Source organism: Sardina pilchardus, chromosome 17, assembly GCF_963854185.1.
Source record: "Sardina pilchardus chromosome 17, fSarPil1.1, whole genome shotgun sequence".
NCBI classification, from domain to species: domain Eukaryota; kingdom Metazoa; phylum Chordata; class Actinopteri; order Clupeiformes; family Clupeidae; genus Sardina; species Sardina pilchardus.
In genome coordinates, this window is record NC_085010.1 from 20,512,888 (window position 1) to 20,532,887 (window position 20,000).

General features: G+C 49.0%; 1 protein-coding gene across 2 annotated transcripts in view; it reads right to left on the reverse strand.

Moving 5' to 3' along the window:
- Positions 1-20,000, reverse strand: part of lrp6 (low density lipoprotein receptor-related protein 6) — a 75,531-nt gene that overhangs the window by 28,491 nt on the left and 27,040 nt on the right. For both annotated transcript variants that reach the window (XM_062517795.1, XM_062517794.1), the window contains exons 4-9: positions 19,215-19,411; positions 17,074-17,205; positions 12,228-12,624; positions 7,514-7,685; positions 1,200-1,416; positions 1-47 (exon numbers count right to left, since the gene is read on the reverse strand). The exon at positions 1-47 is cut by the window's left edge and continues 243 nt beyond it. In XM_062517795.1, coding sequence (XP_062373779.1) covers positions 1-47; positions 1,200-1,416; positions 7,514-7,685; positions 12,228-12,624; positions 17,074-17,205; positions 19,215-19,411 — 1,162 coding nt within the window. The remainder of the gene's footprint in view (positions 48-1,199; positions 1,417-7,513; positions 7,686-12,227; positions 12,625-17,073; positions 17,206-19,214; positions 19,412-20,000) is intronic.

Here is a 20,000-nt window from a genome sequence, read left to right on the forward strand (position 1 = left end):
GCACAGGTGGCTGCAGCCGCCGTTGTTGTCGGCGCACGCGTTCGTACCTGAGGACGGAGACGGATGGGGAAGGGGGGAGGAGAGAAAGAGAGAGAGTGATAGAGGAGGGAGAAGAGAGAGAGAGAAGGAATGGAGGGATGGAGAGAGGAGCGAGAGAGAGAGAGAGAGAGATAGAGGAGAGAGGAGAGAGAAAAGAGAGAGAGAGAGAGAGAGAGAGAGAGAGAGAAGGAATGGAGGGATGTGGAGAGGAGTGGAGAGAAAGAGAGTGATAGAGGAGGGAGAAGAGAGAGAGAATGGAAGATAGAGCGGGAGGTAGAGAGAGAGAAGGAATGGAGGGATTGGGGAGAGGAGAGGAGAGAGAGTGAGATAGAGGAGGGAGAAAAGAGAGAGAATGGGAGATAGAGGGGGAGGTAGAGAGAGAGAGGTAGAGGGAGAGAAAAGAAATAGAGAGGATGAGGGGGTTGGGAAACACGGCATTGAAAGACAGAAACTCACCAGGACAGAGATGTACAGTAAAAAAACCAACCTCCCCCCAAAAAAACACACAGTTGGAGCAACACCCACATGGAACAGGGTTCAGCGTTCAATTATTAACGGCTGGTGATCCCCGTTTCCCTTCACTGCCTGCCCCCTCGCTGTCCGCCCGGGCGACCCCTGCTACTTCAATGAGTCCGGCCCGCACCACGAGCACCACGGAACACCGCGCTGGCCGCGCGATCACACCGCTTCTCCAGCACGCTGCTCGCCTCACAGCCTCCAGTCCACGCTGTGGCTAAGCCTACACAGTTAAGTATTCCTGGATCTACGGAATCACATTTTGCCTGATCAAAGCTGATCTGGAACTGATCAAAGCGTTTTTTTTTTTTATCATTTATTTCATTAAAATATGCACTGGCGGGCAGAATAATAGGTTTAATCCTCATTATGCTAAAAAAATACTCCTACTCCCGTTTCTCTTACACATTGGCTGGGATGATTTTACTGATAGGCTCCTGTACATGAAGACATGCCAGAAATAATTAGAAATCATGAGTGGAAATACACACACACCCCTCCTAAGAGGGTGCCTAATAGGTTTCATGAGTGGAGACACACACACACACAAAAAAAACACACCTCCTAAGAGGGTGCCTACTAGATTTCAATAGTGGAAAAACACAGACACACAGCACAATCTCCCAAGAGGCCATGCTGCTCACCGAAGGTCTCGTGCACGTAGGTGGCCTTGAGGCCCATGAGGTCGGGCAGCTGGTCGATGATGGTCTCGCGCTCGGCCGTGTGCTTCTGCACGCGCTCGATGCTGCGCCGCTGCCAGTCCGTCCAGTAGATCCAGTCGCCCAGCAGCGTGAAGCCGAAGATGTGCGGCAGCTTGTCCTCCACCAGGATCCGCCGCCCGCTGCCGTCCATGTTCATCACCTGAGAGTGAAAATAAGAAAAAATGAAAAAAATTGCACACCCTTAGAGGTGCTGGCACGGAACGAAACGTATAGAAAAAGATTATGTTGCCGCACACTCAGTCTCGATCTCAAGTTTATTGACACCGACGTTTCGGCCAGTTGGCCTTTTTCAAGGTTTCTCAGAGAAATGTTGGTGTCAATAAACTTGAGATCGAGACTGAGTGTGCGGCAACATAATCTCTCATCACCTGAGAGTGACCAGACAGGAACGCCACGCCACGTTAGTCAGGACGAGACTCCACAAAACATACTGTACATCCATTTAGATGTTTTTTTGGGGGTGTTTTTTGTGCGTAAAGTGACTGTACTACAGATTATGCGTTTCCCTCATTTCAGCAAACCAGTAGATTACAAGGTCCTTTAGAAGGTGCTTTTATTCATAGTAGCAGGGACATGGGAAAGAAAACATGGATGTTTATACTCGAAGTGTGAGTCATCGCAGAAAAGACCATCTAGTCACTGAACTTTAGTCTGGTTCCTGTTGAATTACAGCAATACGGGGTGAACAACGAGGACAGAGAGACAAAATAACTACGAAAGAGGAAGAGAGAACGAGAACCAACTCGAGTCATGGCCCAACACTTCCAAATGTTCCCACCGGTTGTTTGGACGCGCCATGGCTCCAACATTAGCAACACCAAGTAATAGCAGCTATAATATAGCCCATCTTTACCCCCCCATCCAACCATCCCACTTCACTGCTCTCTCCGCTGTACCCAGCCCCAACAAATAACACACTGGTGCAGTCCCCACTGTTTCCAAACACTCAGTCTTGTCTTCTCTGGCAGAGTGCTGTGCTGTGCTGTGCTGTGCTGTGCTGTGCTGTGCTGTGCTGTGCTGTGCTGTGCTGTGCTGTGCTGTGCTGTGCTGTGCTGTGCTGTGGCATACTTAAACACACAGAGTATCTCAGGGAGCTGGGCTGCAATGATTAATAGCCCACAGCCATGGTGAACAGCACACCGCGCTCCATAGGCACTGCTGCCGTTTCAGAGGGCTCTGGCTGAGCAGCTCTGGAGAAGCTCTGGTCGCTGTACTCATCAGTACCGTTTGGGCTGTGCATATGTGTGTGTGTGTGTGTGTGTGTGCTAGTTAGTACTTGGGGAGATGGGAAGAGGATGGGGGGGGTAATTGAGAAGGGAGAGACTTGGTGAATTAGATGGAAGAGACACAGAGAGGGAGAGAGAGACTTGGTGAATTAGATGGAAGAGACACAGAGGGTGAGAGACTTGGTGAGTGAGTGTGTGTGTGCGTGTGTGTGATAGTACTTGGGGAGATGGGAAGAGGATGGGGGGGGTGATTGAGAAGGGAGAGAGAGACTTGGTGAATTAGATGAAGGAGACACAGAGAGGGAGAGAGAGAGGGAGAGAGAGGGAGAGAGAGACTTGGTGAGTGAGTGAGTGAGTGAGAATGAGAGCGTGTCATGGCGATCTGGCAGCGTGTTGCACCGTCTTTAATTAGAAGCAGCAGCAGGAGCAAACAAACAGGGACGCATATGGCCGCCACATTGCCGGCTACACACACACACACACACACACACACACACACACACAGTTGGCCACACTCTTGACTTCTCGTGTGTATGTGTATGTGTGTGACTGTTTGTGTTTGTGTGTGAGGGTGTGTGCACGCATGTGTGTGCCCTTCAAAACACACAAACACACACACAGTTTATTGTCATCCCATTGAAGCCAGCCATTTGGATTCCTCTGCACGCCCAGTTTGGGGAGGCGGTGCCGGCCCGCTCTTTGCACCCCATTTGAGCCTCGCTGTGGACATTCACTCTGCCTTCCGCCTTTCATGAAAGAGAGAAAGAAAAAAAAAAAGAAAGGAAAAAGAGAAAGAAGGGGGGGGGGGGGGGGGCTATGTATGCATTTCTCCATCCAGGACAAATACAGGAATATGTGTTTAACTGTTCTGAGTGCATTGTGAAGGGGAGGATATTTGATTTAAAAAAATAAAAAATAAAAAAAAGTAGATCTCCAATGAAATCTTTAAAACATCTGCTAAGGAAGTGACCTCATTACAGTTAATGAACGCATGTGGGCTGTGACGTTAATGACCACTGAAACACCTTGGACTGGGAGGACGGGAGGACTGGAGGAAGGAGGGGGAGGGGGGGGGGGGGGGGTTAGGCCACTGGGAACACATGCAATGCATTATGGGCCGAAAAAGAAACCCGTTCGTAGTTTTAAAAGGTGCCAAAGGACTCTGAGCAAACAGTAGAGAGGCTGAGTCACTGAGTTCTGAGCTGTTCCCCTACTTTAGATTATTTATTTCTTTCAAAACCTCACAGAAGAGGGAAAAAAACGGCAAAACCCTTGAGCTTGTGTGACTCCTTTACCTTCTCTGTGGAGCTGCCAGGGTTCCACATACTCCAAAACATTCTCTTCCAAGATTTCTGGAGTTCATTTCAAACTTTATTTTTACTCTATTGGCCTTATTGTTTCCAGCCCTTGCCTGGTTTAAGTCCATGGAAAGGGGGGGGGGGGGAGAAAGAATCCTTGAGTATACAGACTTTGGGAAAACACAAAACATGTTCAAAAACGGTATGCAACAAGTCCTGCAGGACAGGGACAAATGAGGGGATGAGGAAGCAGTCACACATGAAAAGCAGATCCCTGGGGTCGTTTACAGAGACGATGGAAAGAGTGGAGGAGAAGAACGTACACAGGGAGAAAGAGTGAGTGTGGTACAGCAGCCTCCCTCTTTAGAGCTCCCCATTTTTCATCCCTCTGAACTGCTCACACTTACTGTAGGTATGCACGCAAACACACGCACACACATACACACACACCCAGTAGGTATGCACGCAAGCACACACATACACATGTTTAAACACACACACACACACACACACAATATTCAAACACACACAGGCACAATAGACTGACACACATACACACACAAGTGTATATATTTAAAAATGAAGTTTCCATCCACGGCGAAATGGCCTCAGCCAAAAGGTCTCCACTGGTTTGGGAGCTGCGACCACAGTGTGGTGTGGGTTTCGAATTCTGGGGCTATTCTAAACAGTGTCGACCGCAGCTGGAGTGGAGGCCGCAATCTGAACCAGATGTGGGCTGCAGCCGCAAAACACTGCCTGTGTGTGTGTGTGTGTGTGTGTGTGTGTGTGTGTGTGTGTGTGTGTGTGTGTGTGTGTGTGTGTGTGCAGAGCCCCCAGAAAGAAAGGGCCCGCTCAGACACTGCCTGAGCACAAAACACCAGGGCTGTCCCAACAACTACCGGAGATGAAAAGAAAGAAAACAAGGCAGCTCGTCTCCCCCCCCCCCTCTCTCTCTCTTCCACCCCGCTCTCATCTTAAGGGACACAAACTCCAAGCTAGGGGGCAAAAGCAAATAGGCTTGAAGGGAGACTGAGAGGAAGGCAAATGAGAGGGAGATGATGAAGAAGAGGAGGAGGAGGAAGAGGGGGAGGAGAAAGAAGGAGGGAAGAAACATCAAGCCTATTAGAGCGACTGTAACCGCTCATCTGAAGTGGGCAACGACCGGACGTGTCGTTACGCCAACGTGAGACGTCGCCGCCATGCCAGCAGGAGCTCCGAGAGAAAGGCCCCCGCCCCGTTCGCCCCGTTCGCCCCGTTCGCCCCGTTCGCGAAAGCCCACGAGAGAGAAGGAGGGCGAGGAGAAAAAGAAGCAGCCTTTTCTGTTTCCTCGGCGTGTTAAGTGGTCCGGGGGATCTGCGGAGATTAGCTGCGGTAGGTGCCTTAGCTGCAAAGAGAAGCCTCCTCGTGGAGGTGAGAGGCCCACCCAGCCGCCACCCTCCTCCTCCACCTCCTGCCCCCCTGCCCCCTGCTAAGGCATCTGGGGTCCGGCACGGACAGAGAGCTCTAATTTTGCTCGGCGCACCGACTGTCAGCACCTCTCAAAGTGCCGAACTTTAGGCTATCGAGTTTCCGCGGAGGCTGCCAGCCTTTGATGTCGGACCAGTAGGAGGGGTAGGCGGGGTGGGGGGGCTGATGTGGGCCTTGTCGCTCGGGCCGCGGCGCTGGGGAAAATGAAATGTTCCATATTGACAGACAAGCGCAGGAACTAATCGCTGCCTTATTTTGATTGGCAAGTGTCAAACTCCGGGGGGAAGGAAAAAAAAAGAGAAAGAAAAAAAGTACCTTGTTCCCCCTAAAGTTCTGTTTCAGGCTGGATCCGATTAACACAAGGGCATTTTTTTTCTTCTTCTGAGCATTCAGGTCTCAAAGAAAATACTGCTTGAAAATACAGCTAGGCGCCCATAAACCTCCTCTAACCCACACATGGGACCTTACATCTGTATGAGCTCATAAACAATACTACCTACATTGTACAAGACGCAGACATTGCGCCAAGATACAAGGCTGCCTATAACAATGCACAACTTGTTTAAAACTCTGTCGAAAGGTTCAACTGGGACGTGGTCAGCTGTAAAAACAAACTGGCCATAGGGACTATCAACATCACTGAAACATTCTGATTTAATGTAAATATGAAAACTAATACATGAGAAATAATATTTTAAAAAAATCCCCCATAGAGCCATACCTAGAAAACTAGCCACACACACACACACACACACACACACACAGGCTCCCTCCAGTGAGGCGTGCCAGTGAGACAGACTGCCAGGCAGGAGAAGAGCCTCGGAGCTGCTGGGCTGCAAGCGCGTGTGTGTGTGTGTCTCTGTGAGAGAGTGAGAGAGAAAGGGAGAGAGAGAAAGAGGGGGAGAGAGATTAAGAGAGAGCAAACGAGAGACTGAGGCAAAAAGAGAGAGAAAGGATGAGAGCAAGAGCGAGAGAGGGAGAGAGAGTGCAAGAGAGAGAGAGAGAAAGGACGAGAGCAAGAGCGAGAGAGGGAGAGAGAGAGGAAGAGAGAGCGGGAGCTCCTCGGCTGGCAGGGGACTGGCATGGAGTGTGGGGCCGTTGGCGGTGGCACAGCGTGGGCCTGCCGTGGGCCGGCGGATAAACCCCCCACACGCACACACACACACACCCCCAACACACAAAGGCCCCCCGCATCCCACCGCCGCATTATCAGAGCAGATTATCAGCGCTGCTAGCAGCACACCACACACCACCACCCCACACACACACCCCGAGCATCTACTAATGAGACAAGGCACTGGTAAACACACACACATACACACACACACACACATAAAGAGCAGACTGCAGGGATCTGGCTTGAGAGTGTGTACGTGTGTGTGTGTGTGTGTGTGTGTGTGTGTGTGTGTGTGGGGGGGGGGGGGGCAGACAGTTGGTGGGCTGATGCACTCAAGCTCTTCCTGCTGATTGAATCTCCTTCAAGCGGTGCTTCCAGGATCAAACTCGAACACACCGCCAACACACTCACAAACACACCACCACACTCACCAAACACACCGCCAACACACTCATGAAGACACTACCATCACACTCACCAGCACACCACCACACTCACCAAACACACCTCCACACTCACCAACACACCTCCACACTCACCAACACACCTCCACACTCACCAACACACCTCCACACTCACCAACACACCTCCACACTCACCAAACACACTCACCAACACACCACCACACTCACCAAACACACCTCCACACTCACCAACACACCTCCACACTCACCAACACACCTCCACACTCACCAACACACCAACACACCGCTAGAGGTCTGCGCGGGACAGATGTCAGTTCCGTGTCCGCTCGGTCCCACAATAATGGGTAATTTTGAGTCCCGCTCCCGCCTGCATCTGTATCATTGTGTCCCGCTCCTGTCCGCTAAAGGCCGCAGGATCTGCCGGAGGGATGTTCAGCTTTGCCTTGTCTCATGAAAGGCTACACTACTTTAATAATTTCTATATTGTTATCTCACGCTCTTATATTTAATTTGAATCATCTGTTTCTCCCGCACCCGCAAACACGGTGGGATTGCAGACACACACTCTACACACCGCCACACTCACGGCACCAGCTGAAGGAGATACCACAACACCCCGGTGCTGAGGGACACCATAAATTCTCCATTTATTTGCGGACAGCGTGCATTAAAAGCACCGTCGTCAGACCAGAGAGACGCTCACCTCGATCTTGTCCGTCTTGGCGTCGCCCCAGTACACCTTCTTCTCGTCGTAGTCCAGCGCCAAGCCGTTGGGCCAGCCCAGGGAGGTGTTGACCATCACCACCCGCTCCGTGCCGTCCAGGGCCGCCCGCTCGATCTTCGGGATCTCCCCCCAGTCAGTCCAGTACATGTACCTGCACGAGAGAGAGAGGAACAAGAAACACAAAAATCATGAGAGAGGTGATAAGAGAGATGTTTGTTAGATATACCGTAATTTCCCGACTATTAGCCGCGGCTTATACATTGATTTTGCAAAATTTCTTCAGCTATGAGGTTAATACAGGGGGGCAAGTAATATGGTGTTAATGTGGTTTTGTTTCTTTTAAGGCGAGACACCCCAGGTGAATAGGGGAAAATTTTAAACTTAAAGATATCTTCATGAAACTTTACCAGTTGAATACTCACATAAATAGGAGAATAAAATGTATTGCAAGTGTTCTTTAATTTAATGTTTAAATATGCTAATTATGCTATATCTCATTAAATATGCGCTAATTTGCATATATTTTGATGCGAAGGATCTGACCATTGGAAAAAGCCAGGTTGAAAATTATTTTTTTGTTGTGTTAATATATCAAATAAAAAAACATTTACAGAGGGGATTATGAATATCTTCTTTTGTTTTCCAGTAAATCAGAAAATACTGCCAATTGGCTTAAAAAGTGGATTTTCGCCCTATTTTTAGGCATAAAAAGTCATGTAAATCATGCCAAGAATGCTATATCAACAAATCCCTCGGTAAATATCTTCCTAATATAGTTAGGAATAAGACTGGAAAGTTTGGTGTATGTAGGTGCTGCAGAAGTGGAGATCCTTTGCATGGCGTGTGGGGGAAAACTCGTTTTGAGAAAACAGCCTTGAAACACAGCCAATGAAATGCGTTCTCAGCTTAGACTCGTCTTTGAACTTTCGCGATTGGTTGCTAATACAAAGGAAATGCCCATATTTGGATAGCATAGCGTCTTGTAGGAGAAGTAGGGCTTTCAAATGGTATCAAACACGATATGATTTGGATCACGATCACGGTAGTACATGACACTTTAGAATGGGAACTTTTGGTAAAATTAGGAGAAATATACAGGCGCGAGTAGACAAAAGTTCGTGAAATAAACACTTAAATGTGCAAATCGGACTTTGTTGTTGTAGTAGGGTGGTAGAATACATGCTAAAGTAGCAAACTAGCTCAAAATCTCGAAATTGACCGGAGGTCACAAAAACAGTATTTTCACCTGCCGTGTCTCGCCTTAACTTATATATTAATATATGCGGGAAATTACTGTATGCAACCCTGTTTCTGGCATCAAATAACAGAACACCTTCCGCAGAGATGAACAGGGTGTAAGTAGTGGAGTTGTTTTGGGTGAAGTTTGGGGCGAGCAACTCATCTTCATTGATTCGTCATAAAAGTAGAAAAGGGGAAGAACGAAACAGAAAGGGTTCTACACTTTCCCTCTTTCAGGTCAAGTCAAGGCAAGACAAACGATTCCTAACGAACTTCAGCTGTGCCAGCCAACTGAGGCATAAAAACCAACCAGCGCGTCGAGCAAGAGTTCGCGGCGACCTCTGACTCGTCGCACAAGCGCAGGTGGCCCTTCTCCGCCCCGCACGGGAGCCGCGTGCTCCGCACGGCTACTCACGGATGAGTCACGGCCGCTGAGTGACGGGCCATCTGCCCGGAGGAAGGAGGGAAGAAGAAAAAAACACCAAAAAGAAAAACAGGGGGCATGCTACGACGGCGGAGGAGGAGGTGCTCGATGACAAAAGCCTGGCGCTCCTCGGCTCTGAGTCATCGGCGGCCCCCTCAGCCGGAGAGGGCACAAAGATGCCCTCTGTGTGACGGCGCGGTGAGGTCACCGCAACGGCGGGCGCTCCCACAGAACAAAACCTCAGCGCGTGCGGCGTGCGCGCCTCGTGCCTTTGGCCCAGCGGCAGCAGATGTGCACGACGACGATGATGATGATGATGATGGACTGTGCACGTTCCTACAGTTAAGACAGGTGAGAGACTAAGGGATGTGTGTGTGTGTGTGAGAGAGAGTGTGTGTGTGAGAGTGTGTGTATGAGAGTGTGTGTGTGTGTGTTTGTTGGGGGGAGGGCATGAGCTATTCTCCGCCCCTCTACTCGTTACAGCTGAGGGCAGATGGCTGGGTTGGGCTCTTTTAGAGGGGGACCCGCTTATTACAATCATCGCCGCTCACATGTGCTCACACATGCTCCCACGCACGCACCCATGAACAGGCGCGCACACACACACACACACACACACACACACACACACACACACACACACACACACACACACACACACACACACACACACACACACACACACACACACACACACACACACACACACACACACACACACACACACACACACACACACACACACACACACACACACACACACACACACACACACACACACACACACACACACACGCACGCCACGCCACGCCTGCCCGCCTTGGCTTTGGCAGGGAGGTCGGCAGTGCAAATGTGGTGACCTCACTTCCTATATAAACAGCATCTGAGGCACGCAAAGGTTGTGGTTTGACTTACAGCTACCCTTCCCTCTTTTCTTTTTCTCCATCCATCCCTCCCTCCCTCCCTCCCTCCTGGCCCTCTGCCTCCTCTACGGAGCGTGAAACGGCGCGAAGAAGCTGAGCAGATGAATTAGCACAGATGCTGCTCAGACCCAGTACCACCATGAGCTCTCAGAGTCCTGAGCACGTCTACTGTAACACACCGGTCTTGAGCACCTCTACTTTAACACGCCGGTCTTGAGCACGTCTACTTTAACACGCCGGTCTTGAGCACGTCTACTTTAACACGCCGGTCTTGAGCACGTCTACTTTAACACGCCGGTCTTGAGCACGTCTACTTTAACACGCCGGTCTTGAGCACGTCTACTTTAACACGCCGGTCTTGAGCACGTCTACTTTAACACGCCGGTCTTGAGCACGTCTACTTTAACACGCCGGTCTTGAGCACGTCTACTTTAACACATCGGTCTTGAGCACCTCTACTTTAACACATCGGTCTTGAGCACCTCTACTTTAACACATCGGTCTTGAGCACGTCTACTTTAACACGCCGGTCTTGAGCACGTCTACTTTAACACGCCGGTCTTGAGCACCTCTACTTTAACACGCCGGTCTTGAGCGCCGGTCTTGAGCACGTCTACTTTAACACATCGGTCTTGAGCACGTCTACTTTAACACACCGGTCCTGAGCACGTCTACTTTAACACGCCGGTCTTGAGCACGTCTACTTTAACACGCCGGTCTTGAGCACGTCTACTTTAACACGCCGGTCTTGAGCACGTCTACTTTAACACGCCGGTCTTGAGCACGTCTACTTTAACACGCCGGTCTTGAGCACGTCTACTTTAACACGCCGGTCTTGAGCACCTCTACTTTAACACATCGGTCTTGAGCACGTCTACTTTAACACGCCGGTCTTGAGCACGTCTACTTTAACACGCCGGTCTTGAGCACCTCTACTTTAACACATCGGTCTTGAGCACGTCTACTTTAACACGCCGGTCTTGAGCACGTCTACTTTAACACATCGGTCTTGAGCACGTCTACTTTAACACACCGGTCCTGAGCACGTCTACTTTAACACGCCGGTCTTGAGCACGTCTACTTTAACACGCCGGTCTTGAGCACGTCTACTTTAACACGCCGGTCTTGAGCACGTCTACTTTAACACGCCGGTCTTGAGCACGTCTACTTTAACACACCGGTCTTGAGCACCTCTACTTTAACACATCGGTCCTGAGCACGTCTACTGTAACACATCGGTCTTGAGCACGTCTACTTTAACACACCGGTCTTGAGCACGTCTACTTTAACACACCGGTCCTGAGCGGGTCTACACTGCCAACGTGCTCTTGCACAGGTGTGCAGGTGAAGAATTCAAGCGCAGTAAAGTTGATCTATTGTCTATATAGTCTATTCATAAGTACATTTTCTTTTATTAGCTAAGCTATCAGCAGACCAAGTTCAATCTTTTAAGATTGAACATTCGTCTGGGGAGTCTGCTCTGTATTTTCTACTGCATGAGAGGCGTGATCAATGGGCATAGTTCAAATGACTCTGTGCGCATTTAGAGAGTCCTTCAATCAATCAGACCAACGATCAAGGTGTGCCAGGTGAATAAGCCAGTTTGTGATTAATCCCCGCAGATTTGTAACGGAAGTAGGATAGAAAAATGTGGAAGATTCCAGCCTGAGCAGCAGGGCGAAAGTCAATTGTCGGCAGATCCGGCTGGGTTTAGCCAGTCTACCGTATCACAACCACAAACTTCATTTTTATGTTGATGTACTTTTTATTGCTGCCATTGTAAATTGCTTTGGTCAAAAGCATCCACTGAATGACTTTGTGTTTATGGTTATGAGCAATCACCGGTGAAATACACATTGCTGTGCAAAACACTGTGTGAAGACTACTACTATGTGGACTTTTTCTGTGTAATGTATGATTTTATATTTATTTTATTTTATTTTATTTTTGTTTGTGGAGTTTTTTGTCTTAAGTGTTAACTGTATTTGTGTATTTGTTTTTTTATTGTGATTTACACAAATAAAATTTGACCAAAAAAAAAAACACTGTGTGAATCGCTGGCAATGTGCATGCAACTTCAGGGAAGATGCTAGCGCTAAAGGCTTACCCTGCCACTGGATCCAGCACAATGGCTCTGGGCTCGTCCAGGTCCTCGGAGATCAGGATCTTGCGCATGGTGCCGTTCAGGCGGGTCACCTCGATGCGGTCGGTGCCGGTGTCGGTCCAGTACAGGTTGCGGGCGACCCAGTCCACGGCGATGCCGTCCGGGTGGCTCACCTGCGAGGTGACCACCAGCTGCGCGTCGCTGCCGTCCAGGTAGGACCGCCGGATGGCACGCACCTCGTCGTCCGTCCAGTACACGTAGCCCTCGATGGGGTCGTAGTCGATGGCGATGGCGTGGCGGATGTCCTCGGCGGGCATGATGATGTCGGTGAAGTCTGGCGTGTCCAGGGAGATCTGCCGCAGGTCGGTGCGCCGTGCCAGGAGGAGGAGCTGGGTGGCACCTGTGGGCGAAGGACGTTGTGAGAAAAACGGCTATAAAAACACGGCCATCCTGGCCAACTCCCGACGGGGTATTTTGAAACACCAGTTTGACCGGATTCTGAACTGATGAAACGACTGATTGCCCTTTCACTCAGCGGAAACGTTCGAGCCTTGGTATGTGTATTTTATTCTAAAAGTCATAAAGGTCATTTGGTTCACATGGCAAGAATTCTTGCTTGAGAGGTTATAGATGATAGATGAGATTAAAAGTTGCGCAGAAAGTTGATAGTACGAGAGCTCTTCAAGTTCAGCATATCTTTTTTGCATCAAACTGCCTGTGCTTATGGATGTGAACACCACAAAAAAAACTAACCTTCTCAGACTTTCTCTTGGTTAATATTAACATTTTTCTGCCCCAGAAAGCACAGGACTTCATAACTTCTTCAGAAGAGAAATCCAAACTATTTGTTTCCAATAATCTAAAGTTTTTAATCCTTTCTTTGCTCCACAACAACTACACTGCAACAATAGCACCTGTGCCACGCAAACACAGCCTCAAGCAAGTAGGCCTATATTGACAACAGAGCACAAGAGGTTTGTTTGGTCCCAATGTTCACTTCAGAGAACTAGCCCAAAGCAAGTCAATGACGACTAACAGAGTTGGAAGAGGGACAACTGTAACTTTATAGCAGGTGCGGACACCAAAGGCCCAGGTAGTGGGTATCGGGTTGCACAAAGACCAAATCCTTGTCGTTTAAAAAGCCCAACCAAGAGACTGTTATTGTTTAGACCATTCTTACTCGGCCTCAAATCTAAACATCTCCCGAGAACGAATCGGAGTAAATCTGCTGTAGTCAAACAGTTCAGCCTTCTATTCCCCAAATCCCTGAAAAACAGTGTGTGTGTGTGTGTGTGTGTGTCCTCCCTCCTCGCTCACTTCAACTCCGACCGGCAAAGAGGTCTAGAGAAGAAACAAGAAAAGAAACTCATTTGTCTGCCCATGTTCCTAGGAGCGGATGGTCCTGCCCCCTCATACCGCTACCCACCCCCCGTCCCAGAAACAAAAAAAAAACACCTCAATTGTGAAAGATCAATCAGAGGCTTTGCTTTGAACAGTCAAGCATGGCCGTAAGCTCCCCCTCCTCACTCATCCCGCGTTGCCTCCACCCATCACTCCTCCTCATCCTCCTCCTCCTCTCTTTCTCTCCCCCCTATTCAGTGAGATGTGCATTCCCCTATAGGCCTCCATCTAGTTAAGACTTCCCAGACAAACAAAAGCGACTGGTCCCCCCCCCCCCCCACAAAAAACCCACCCACCCCTACATGCACGCACACACACACACACACACACAAACTCGGCTGGTGGCCCTCTCAACACATCTGAGAGCCCCTTGAAGAGGGACTCGTTTTGCTCGGGGTTTGGAGTTTTTAGAGCTAATTTTTCTTTCTTTTTTTGAGCCAAAACCCAAGTCAGCAACTACTATGTGTCTATGCTGTACCAGAGGTGTGCAACACATAACGTCATATTTTCATGGGCTAACCATCCTAGTAGGATAAAAAAAAAAAATCTATATCTATATATATATATATATATATATATATGGTGGGCCATACAGTATTACTGAAATCCCCCATGGCCTCAGGATGCATGAGACCTTCTGTACATTCACCCACTATGGGACCCATACATTCTGCCTTTCAGGAATCCATACATTCAGACACTCTGGGACCCATATATTCAGCCTCTCTGGAATCCATACATTCCGACACTGGGATCCATATATTCAGACACTATGGGATCCATACATTCAGACACTCTTGGGATCCATACATTCAGACACTCTTGGGATCCATACATTCAGACACTCTTGGGATCCATACATTCAGACACTCTTGGGATCCATACATTCAGACACTCTTGGGATCCATACATTCAGACACTCTGGGGTGTAGGAAGGGTCACAGAGGCGTGGTTGGCCATTGCTCGCATGAATGCTACACACAGGGTTTGACAAATTAGCACCCTGCCAAGACTCAAAGACTTATTTGGCCTTATGGGACCGGCTTGTATGGGGATGGGGAGGTCTAATGTAGCACGTGATGGATGGTTTGAGGGGTATTTTAGTGAGGGCAGGAAATAAGCGAGTGGTAGCCTGACTAAAAAGAGGATGCAGGCAAGAGAACACCCGTCAAAATCCCCAGTACAACCATTTTACCCCTCGGGGCACACCTTGGCCGAAACCCCTGGTGGCACGGAGCGCGCCAAGGAGGAGGGGGGGGGGGGGGGGGGGGCAGTGAGAACTACCCCTAGTCCCCCTCCTCGTCCCTCCACCCAAAGCCATGGGAGACGGTGAAAAGCTGGGCAGAGAAAGAGGGCATTGTCCACAGGGGGAGCATGTGATCCCTCTCCCTAACAAAGCCTCCCTGCCCTCTCTCCCCCGGCAATCTGTTGACTGGGGGAAATGAAGCAGAAAAATATAAATAAAAAGAACGGGCCAGAGATGGGGGTGGGGGTCAGTCTAGAGGGAGTGAGGGAGAGAACAAGAGGGGAAGAGAGATTGGACTGAGAGAAAGAGAAAGAAACACAGAGAGAGACAGAGAGAGAGAGAGAAAAAGCAAAAGAGAGTGAGAGTGAGCGAGAGAGAGAGAGTGAGAGTGAGAGTGAGAGAGAGAGAGAAAGACAGAGAGAGAGAAAGGGGAGTGAGAGAGTGTGCTAGCGCAAGTGAGGAAGAACAAGGCATTGGGGAGAAGGGGGAGGGGATGTTGCTGCTGGTGGTGATGGGGGTTGATGGAATAGTCAAGGCTGTGAATCACACAGCTATCTCAATGAGAGGCGTTTCCATGGCGACCACAGGTCAGTCCACAGCACCTTCGGCTGTACACATCGGCTGAGCGCACAGAGGCGAGGGAGGGGGGGGGGGGGGTGGAGAACGCAGAGAGAGAGAGAGAGAGAGAGAGAGAGAGAGAGAGAGAGAGAGAGAGAGAGAGAGACAAAAAGGAAGATGGGGTTGGCAGAGGGGGGTGCTAGAAAAACAGAGTTAGTACGGGAGAGCAAAAGAGAGGGAGAGGCGGGGAGGGAAGAGAGTAGAGCCTCTTTTCAGACTACAGTATTTCTCCTTGCCTGTGTTTCCAATTCAACAGAACAAAGCGTCCTCCTTTGAACTCGGTCCAAAAACAAACTGCGCTGCACAAAAGCCCGTGTAGACATTTGCATATACAAACGTTGGGAGTTCAAAACATCTCTCGAAGGGCCATTTAAGATCCTACAACAGTTTAAGTAAGGTTAACCAAATGACTGCTTCCATCCCTCCCTTCTATAGCTACTGCGTATGTAGGAGACAGCGACACCACTCAGAAGGTAAACAATTTAGCCAAACAGAGCACTGACGAGTGATTAACCACCATCACAAAGCAAGCAAAAGTTAACAGAACACAGTGAAGGCCTTCTTGAAACTTATATGAAGAGAAGGGAACAAAAAAAAAAAAGTGTGTGTACCCTCATGATTGGGAAGTGGATAAACCTGAAGAAAATGACAAGTGCCAGACTTTTTTGGCTGATGTCTTGCATTTAGCTTTAGAAAAAAAGGAAGGAAAAGGCCAAAATACATTTTTTTTTTTTTTTTTTTTAAATGTGATTGTGAGCGCTCTTTTTCCAGTGAGGCACTTTTCTGGGGAGGCCTCTGCCTTTTTCCCCTCATCCCGTGTCCCAATCCCAAACAGGGATTTCTCCAGCACGCTCTGCTTCCAGAGCCACACTTCCGAAGCAGCTTACAGAGCAGAAGGCATTAAGGCACTGAGTGGAGCGCGCACATTACAACCTCCACTAATCTCTAACAGAAAAACGGGGGGGAAAGCAAACAAATTTGTGATTGGAAACACTGAATAATACAACAGAGGCGTGGAGAAAGAACGAACGGACTAGGAAAAAAAATGAACTGTTATTGTTCTGAGGGTAGTGCGGTTAGCTGTGGGATTATTATTGGACCCCGAAGCAAGTGCTTTGTGATCAAAATAACTCTACGAGTCCTCCGATCGCCAGTTTTCTGCGCACATCAGTAGGGTTAGCACACCACACCACAAAAACCTCAGACCCCGGGGTAACCCTGGCTGAGGGGGTATTTGAGGCTGATAAGCTTATTCAAGGAGGCTGGTGGAGCGTTGGGACACTTGGGGTGGGGCAGAAAGGGTGGCTTACTGACTGTACAACTGTACTCATTTCAGTCAAGTACAAGACTCCTGAAATAGTCCATGAATCATTTTAGACACTCGAAAATGGTATATCTCTGGTGAGTAACATATATAGTGGTTTCCTGGAAGACCATCAAGCCTTTTTTTGAACCACAGTCCACTTTAAAATAGATGTTCCCTCTCCATCCAAAACTATTTCAACCCACCCGAAAATTAAAATAAAATCACCATTCCTGCAACTAAATACTACGGTCACGTGTTCCGTGTCCAGGGGACCTTACCGTCTCGGCACTCCTTCTTGTCGTCCAGCAGCTGGACTCCGGTGGGGCAGGCACACTGGTAGAAGGGCTTGATGGGAGAGAGCAGGCACAGGTGGGAGCAACCTCCGTTCTTCACCGAGCAGGGGGTCGGCACTGTTGACCACCACCGACGAGAGAGAGAGAGAGAGAGAGAGAGAGAGAGAGAGAGAGAGAGAGAGAGAGAGAGAGAGAGAGAGAGAGAGAGAGAGAGAGAGAGAGAGAGAGAGAGAATTATCCATATACTCCAGACAAACAACAATCTGAACACAATCAAAACCAACCATCGCTGTAGAGACAACACATAAGAACCCCCCCCCCCCCCGCCAATATTATTAGCATGTGGAAAGAGCATATTATGGGATGAGGCAAAGTAGATAACTCGACTCGTAGGTCTGATGGAGAAAGCCTGGCACATCTCCGCTTTTGAAATCAACTCAACTCAAATAGAGTGTGTGATTGTCACCGTCTGCCATCTGATATGCCAGTCAGAGAGTGGAGGAGAGGGGGGTGGGGGGGGTGGGGGGTTCATAAGAGGCAGAGCGCTCACCTGACTCCCACCCAAGGGACACAGAGACAGACTGGCAGACAAGAAGGCAGAATCAGAAAGGAGAGGAGATGGAATAACAGACCGGGAGTAGTGCAAAGAGAAAGGCACAGCGGGGAGGGGAGAGAGGGAGAGAGAAAGAAAGAGAGAGAGAGAGAGAGAGAGAGAGAGAGAGAGAGAGAGAGAGAGACAGAGAGAGAGAGGGGGAGAGAAAGAGAGAGAAAGAGAGAGAGGAATAGAGAAAGAGGGATTGGGAGGAGGAGGGGGCGAGAGAGAGGGGAGATACCAGTCGGAAAAGGAACAGAGAAAGAGCCAGACGCAGGTATGGTGAGAGTGAGGTGAGAGCGCTAGCGAGAGGGCAAAATAACAAGACGAGTGAGAGAGAGAGAGCGAGCGAGCGAGCGAGCGAGGGAGGGAGGGAGGAACCGAGAGAGGTGTGCTGCAGGCCAGGCGGTGACCCAATCCCAGGCTCTTCTCCCAGCCATGAGAAATTCTCCGCATTCACACAAGAGGACAGCAGAACAGGAGGCTCCATTGTGCTGCTGCTGCTGCTGCTGCACGGAGAGGCCAAAGGGTGGCCGCACCAGCACCAGCACCAGCACCGGCAGCAATAGCGGCGTCTTTTTCTAGAAACTTCTACTATGACACACGCTGTCTGCAAAGCGGAGAATGATTTTCACTTTTCCCCCCCACTTTTTTTGCTTAAAACACCAGGCCAGGGAGGGGGGGGGGGGGGGAGCGGTAAACAAATCAATGTATGAATAAATCAAAAGGCCAAGGAACATTCAATACTACACACAGGTCTGGCTTTCCCATATGAGCAAAGGGGAGGAAAAAAAAGCAAACCCACTGTGATTGTGCAGGGCTAGAGTGCTTTCTTTGGATGATCGATTGCTAACGGTGAGGAGTTAGAAAACCAGATCTGCTATTTTGCCCTCTAAAGTTGGTGGAAGTCTGCTCTCTTGGACAAGCGGGAGAGTTATTGATCGCCACTATATGCCTGGCCTTCGCTTCTGAGAGAATGCTTAATAAATACGGAGGCTCATTCTGCTCAATCTTTTTGTTGGAGTGGACTAGTGGACTACTCGGCTTTGCTGTAGCACGGCTGTGAGAGCCTAGGAGCAGCAAAGAAAATAAAGAAAACAAAACTAGATAACAATAATAAAAAAAAACCAATAAAGACACAAAACAATGTATACCATGTTTCCTGTATCTTTTTGTGCGTCATCTGCTATTTTTTTTAATTAAGTGATTAGTAGTCCAACAAATATCTTGGGCTGACTCTCATAGTTGTCTTTGGCATGTGCGCAAAAAAGCTTGCATGCCAACGTATGAAGGTGGCATTTCCTTTTCCGAGGAAAGGGTGTTAAAATAACAAAACAGGTTTAAAAAAATAAACCTTTGTGGAGCAGAAAACAGAATGGCAGAGACACAGATCAGATCAGCAGTCATGAGCATTTCACTGGGGTTATCACGCAGGCACCTTCCTTCATCAGGGTCTTGCTGAATTAGGCCCACAACACCTCCATAGGGCTCAACAGCGGTGTGTGACAAAAGGCATTAACCCAGGGCCCCGTACCTGTCGGTTGCCTCTTTTGGCTGAAGACGTGGATGTCCATGGGGGAGAAAATGTTGGAGTGGATCTCCCGGCGGTCGTCCCCCGTGAGTTTGTTGCAGGAGTGCACCGAATGCGTCGTCCAGTCCGTCCAGAAGAGCGTGCCCTCAAACAGCGTCAGCGCAAAGGGGTGTGGCAACTCACCTCCGACAACCACTTCCCTGAGGAAGACAAACAAAACAAATAATTAATTACTGTTTAATTTGTATCCAATTATAGCTCTGTAAATGTACATAGAGAGTCTCAGATTTACAGGGAAGCAATGAAACATGATTTAACCACTGAACAAGCAGCCTACACAGGAGAGAATGTTTGCTTCTCAGTAACAAAGAGCCTATGATTTCAGTAACACAGCGGTTTTCATTCAGCAACAAAACAAATTTGAAAAACACAGATTTCAAGAGGGAGTGTGTATTGTTCCTCAAAACGTGCTCACTGCACAAGTGGCTTACAATGACTATGCTGAAAAGTACACGGATATAGGGATTAAAGCCAGACACCTTGCTGTTATAGCGGTTAAGATATTTCAAACTTTCACTCGCCCTGTCCGCTGCCTGAATTCAGGCACATTGCCTGAAAACTGTCTGAGCCCAGCAGATATTTTGAAATTAGGTATGTTGTAATGGGCTTTCATACTAGTGGCCAAACACAGCAGTATCGCACATAGCAGTAGCTATCAACTATCGAAAAAGTGTGTGTGTGTGTGCGTGTGTGCGCGTGTGTGTGTGTGTGTGTGCAAAAGACAGAGAC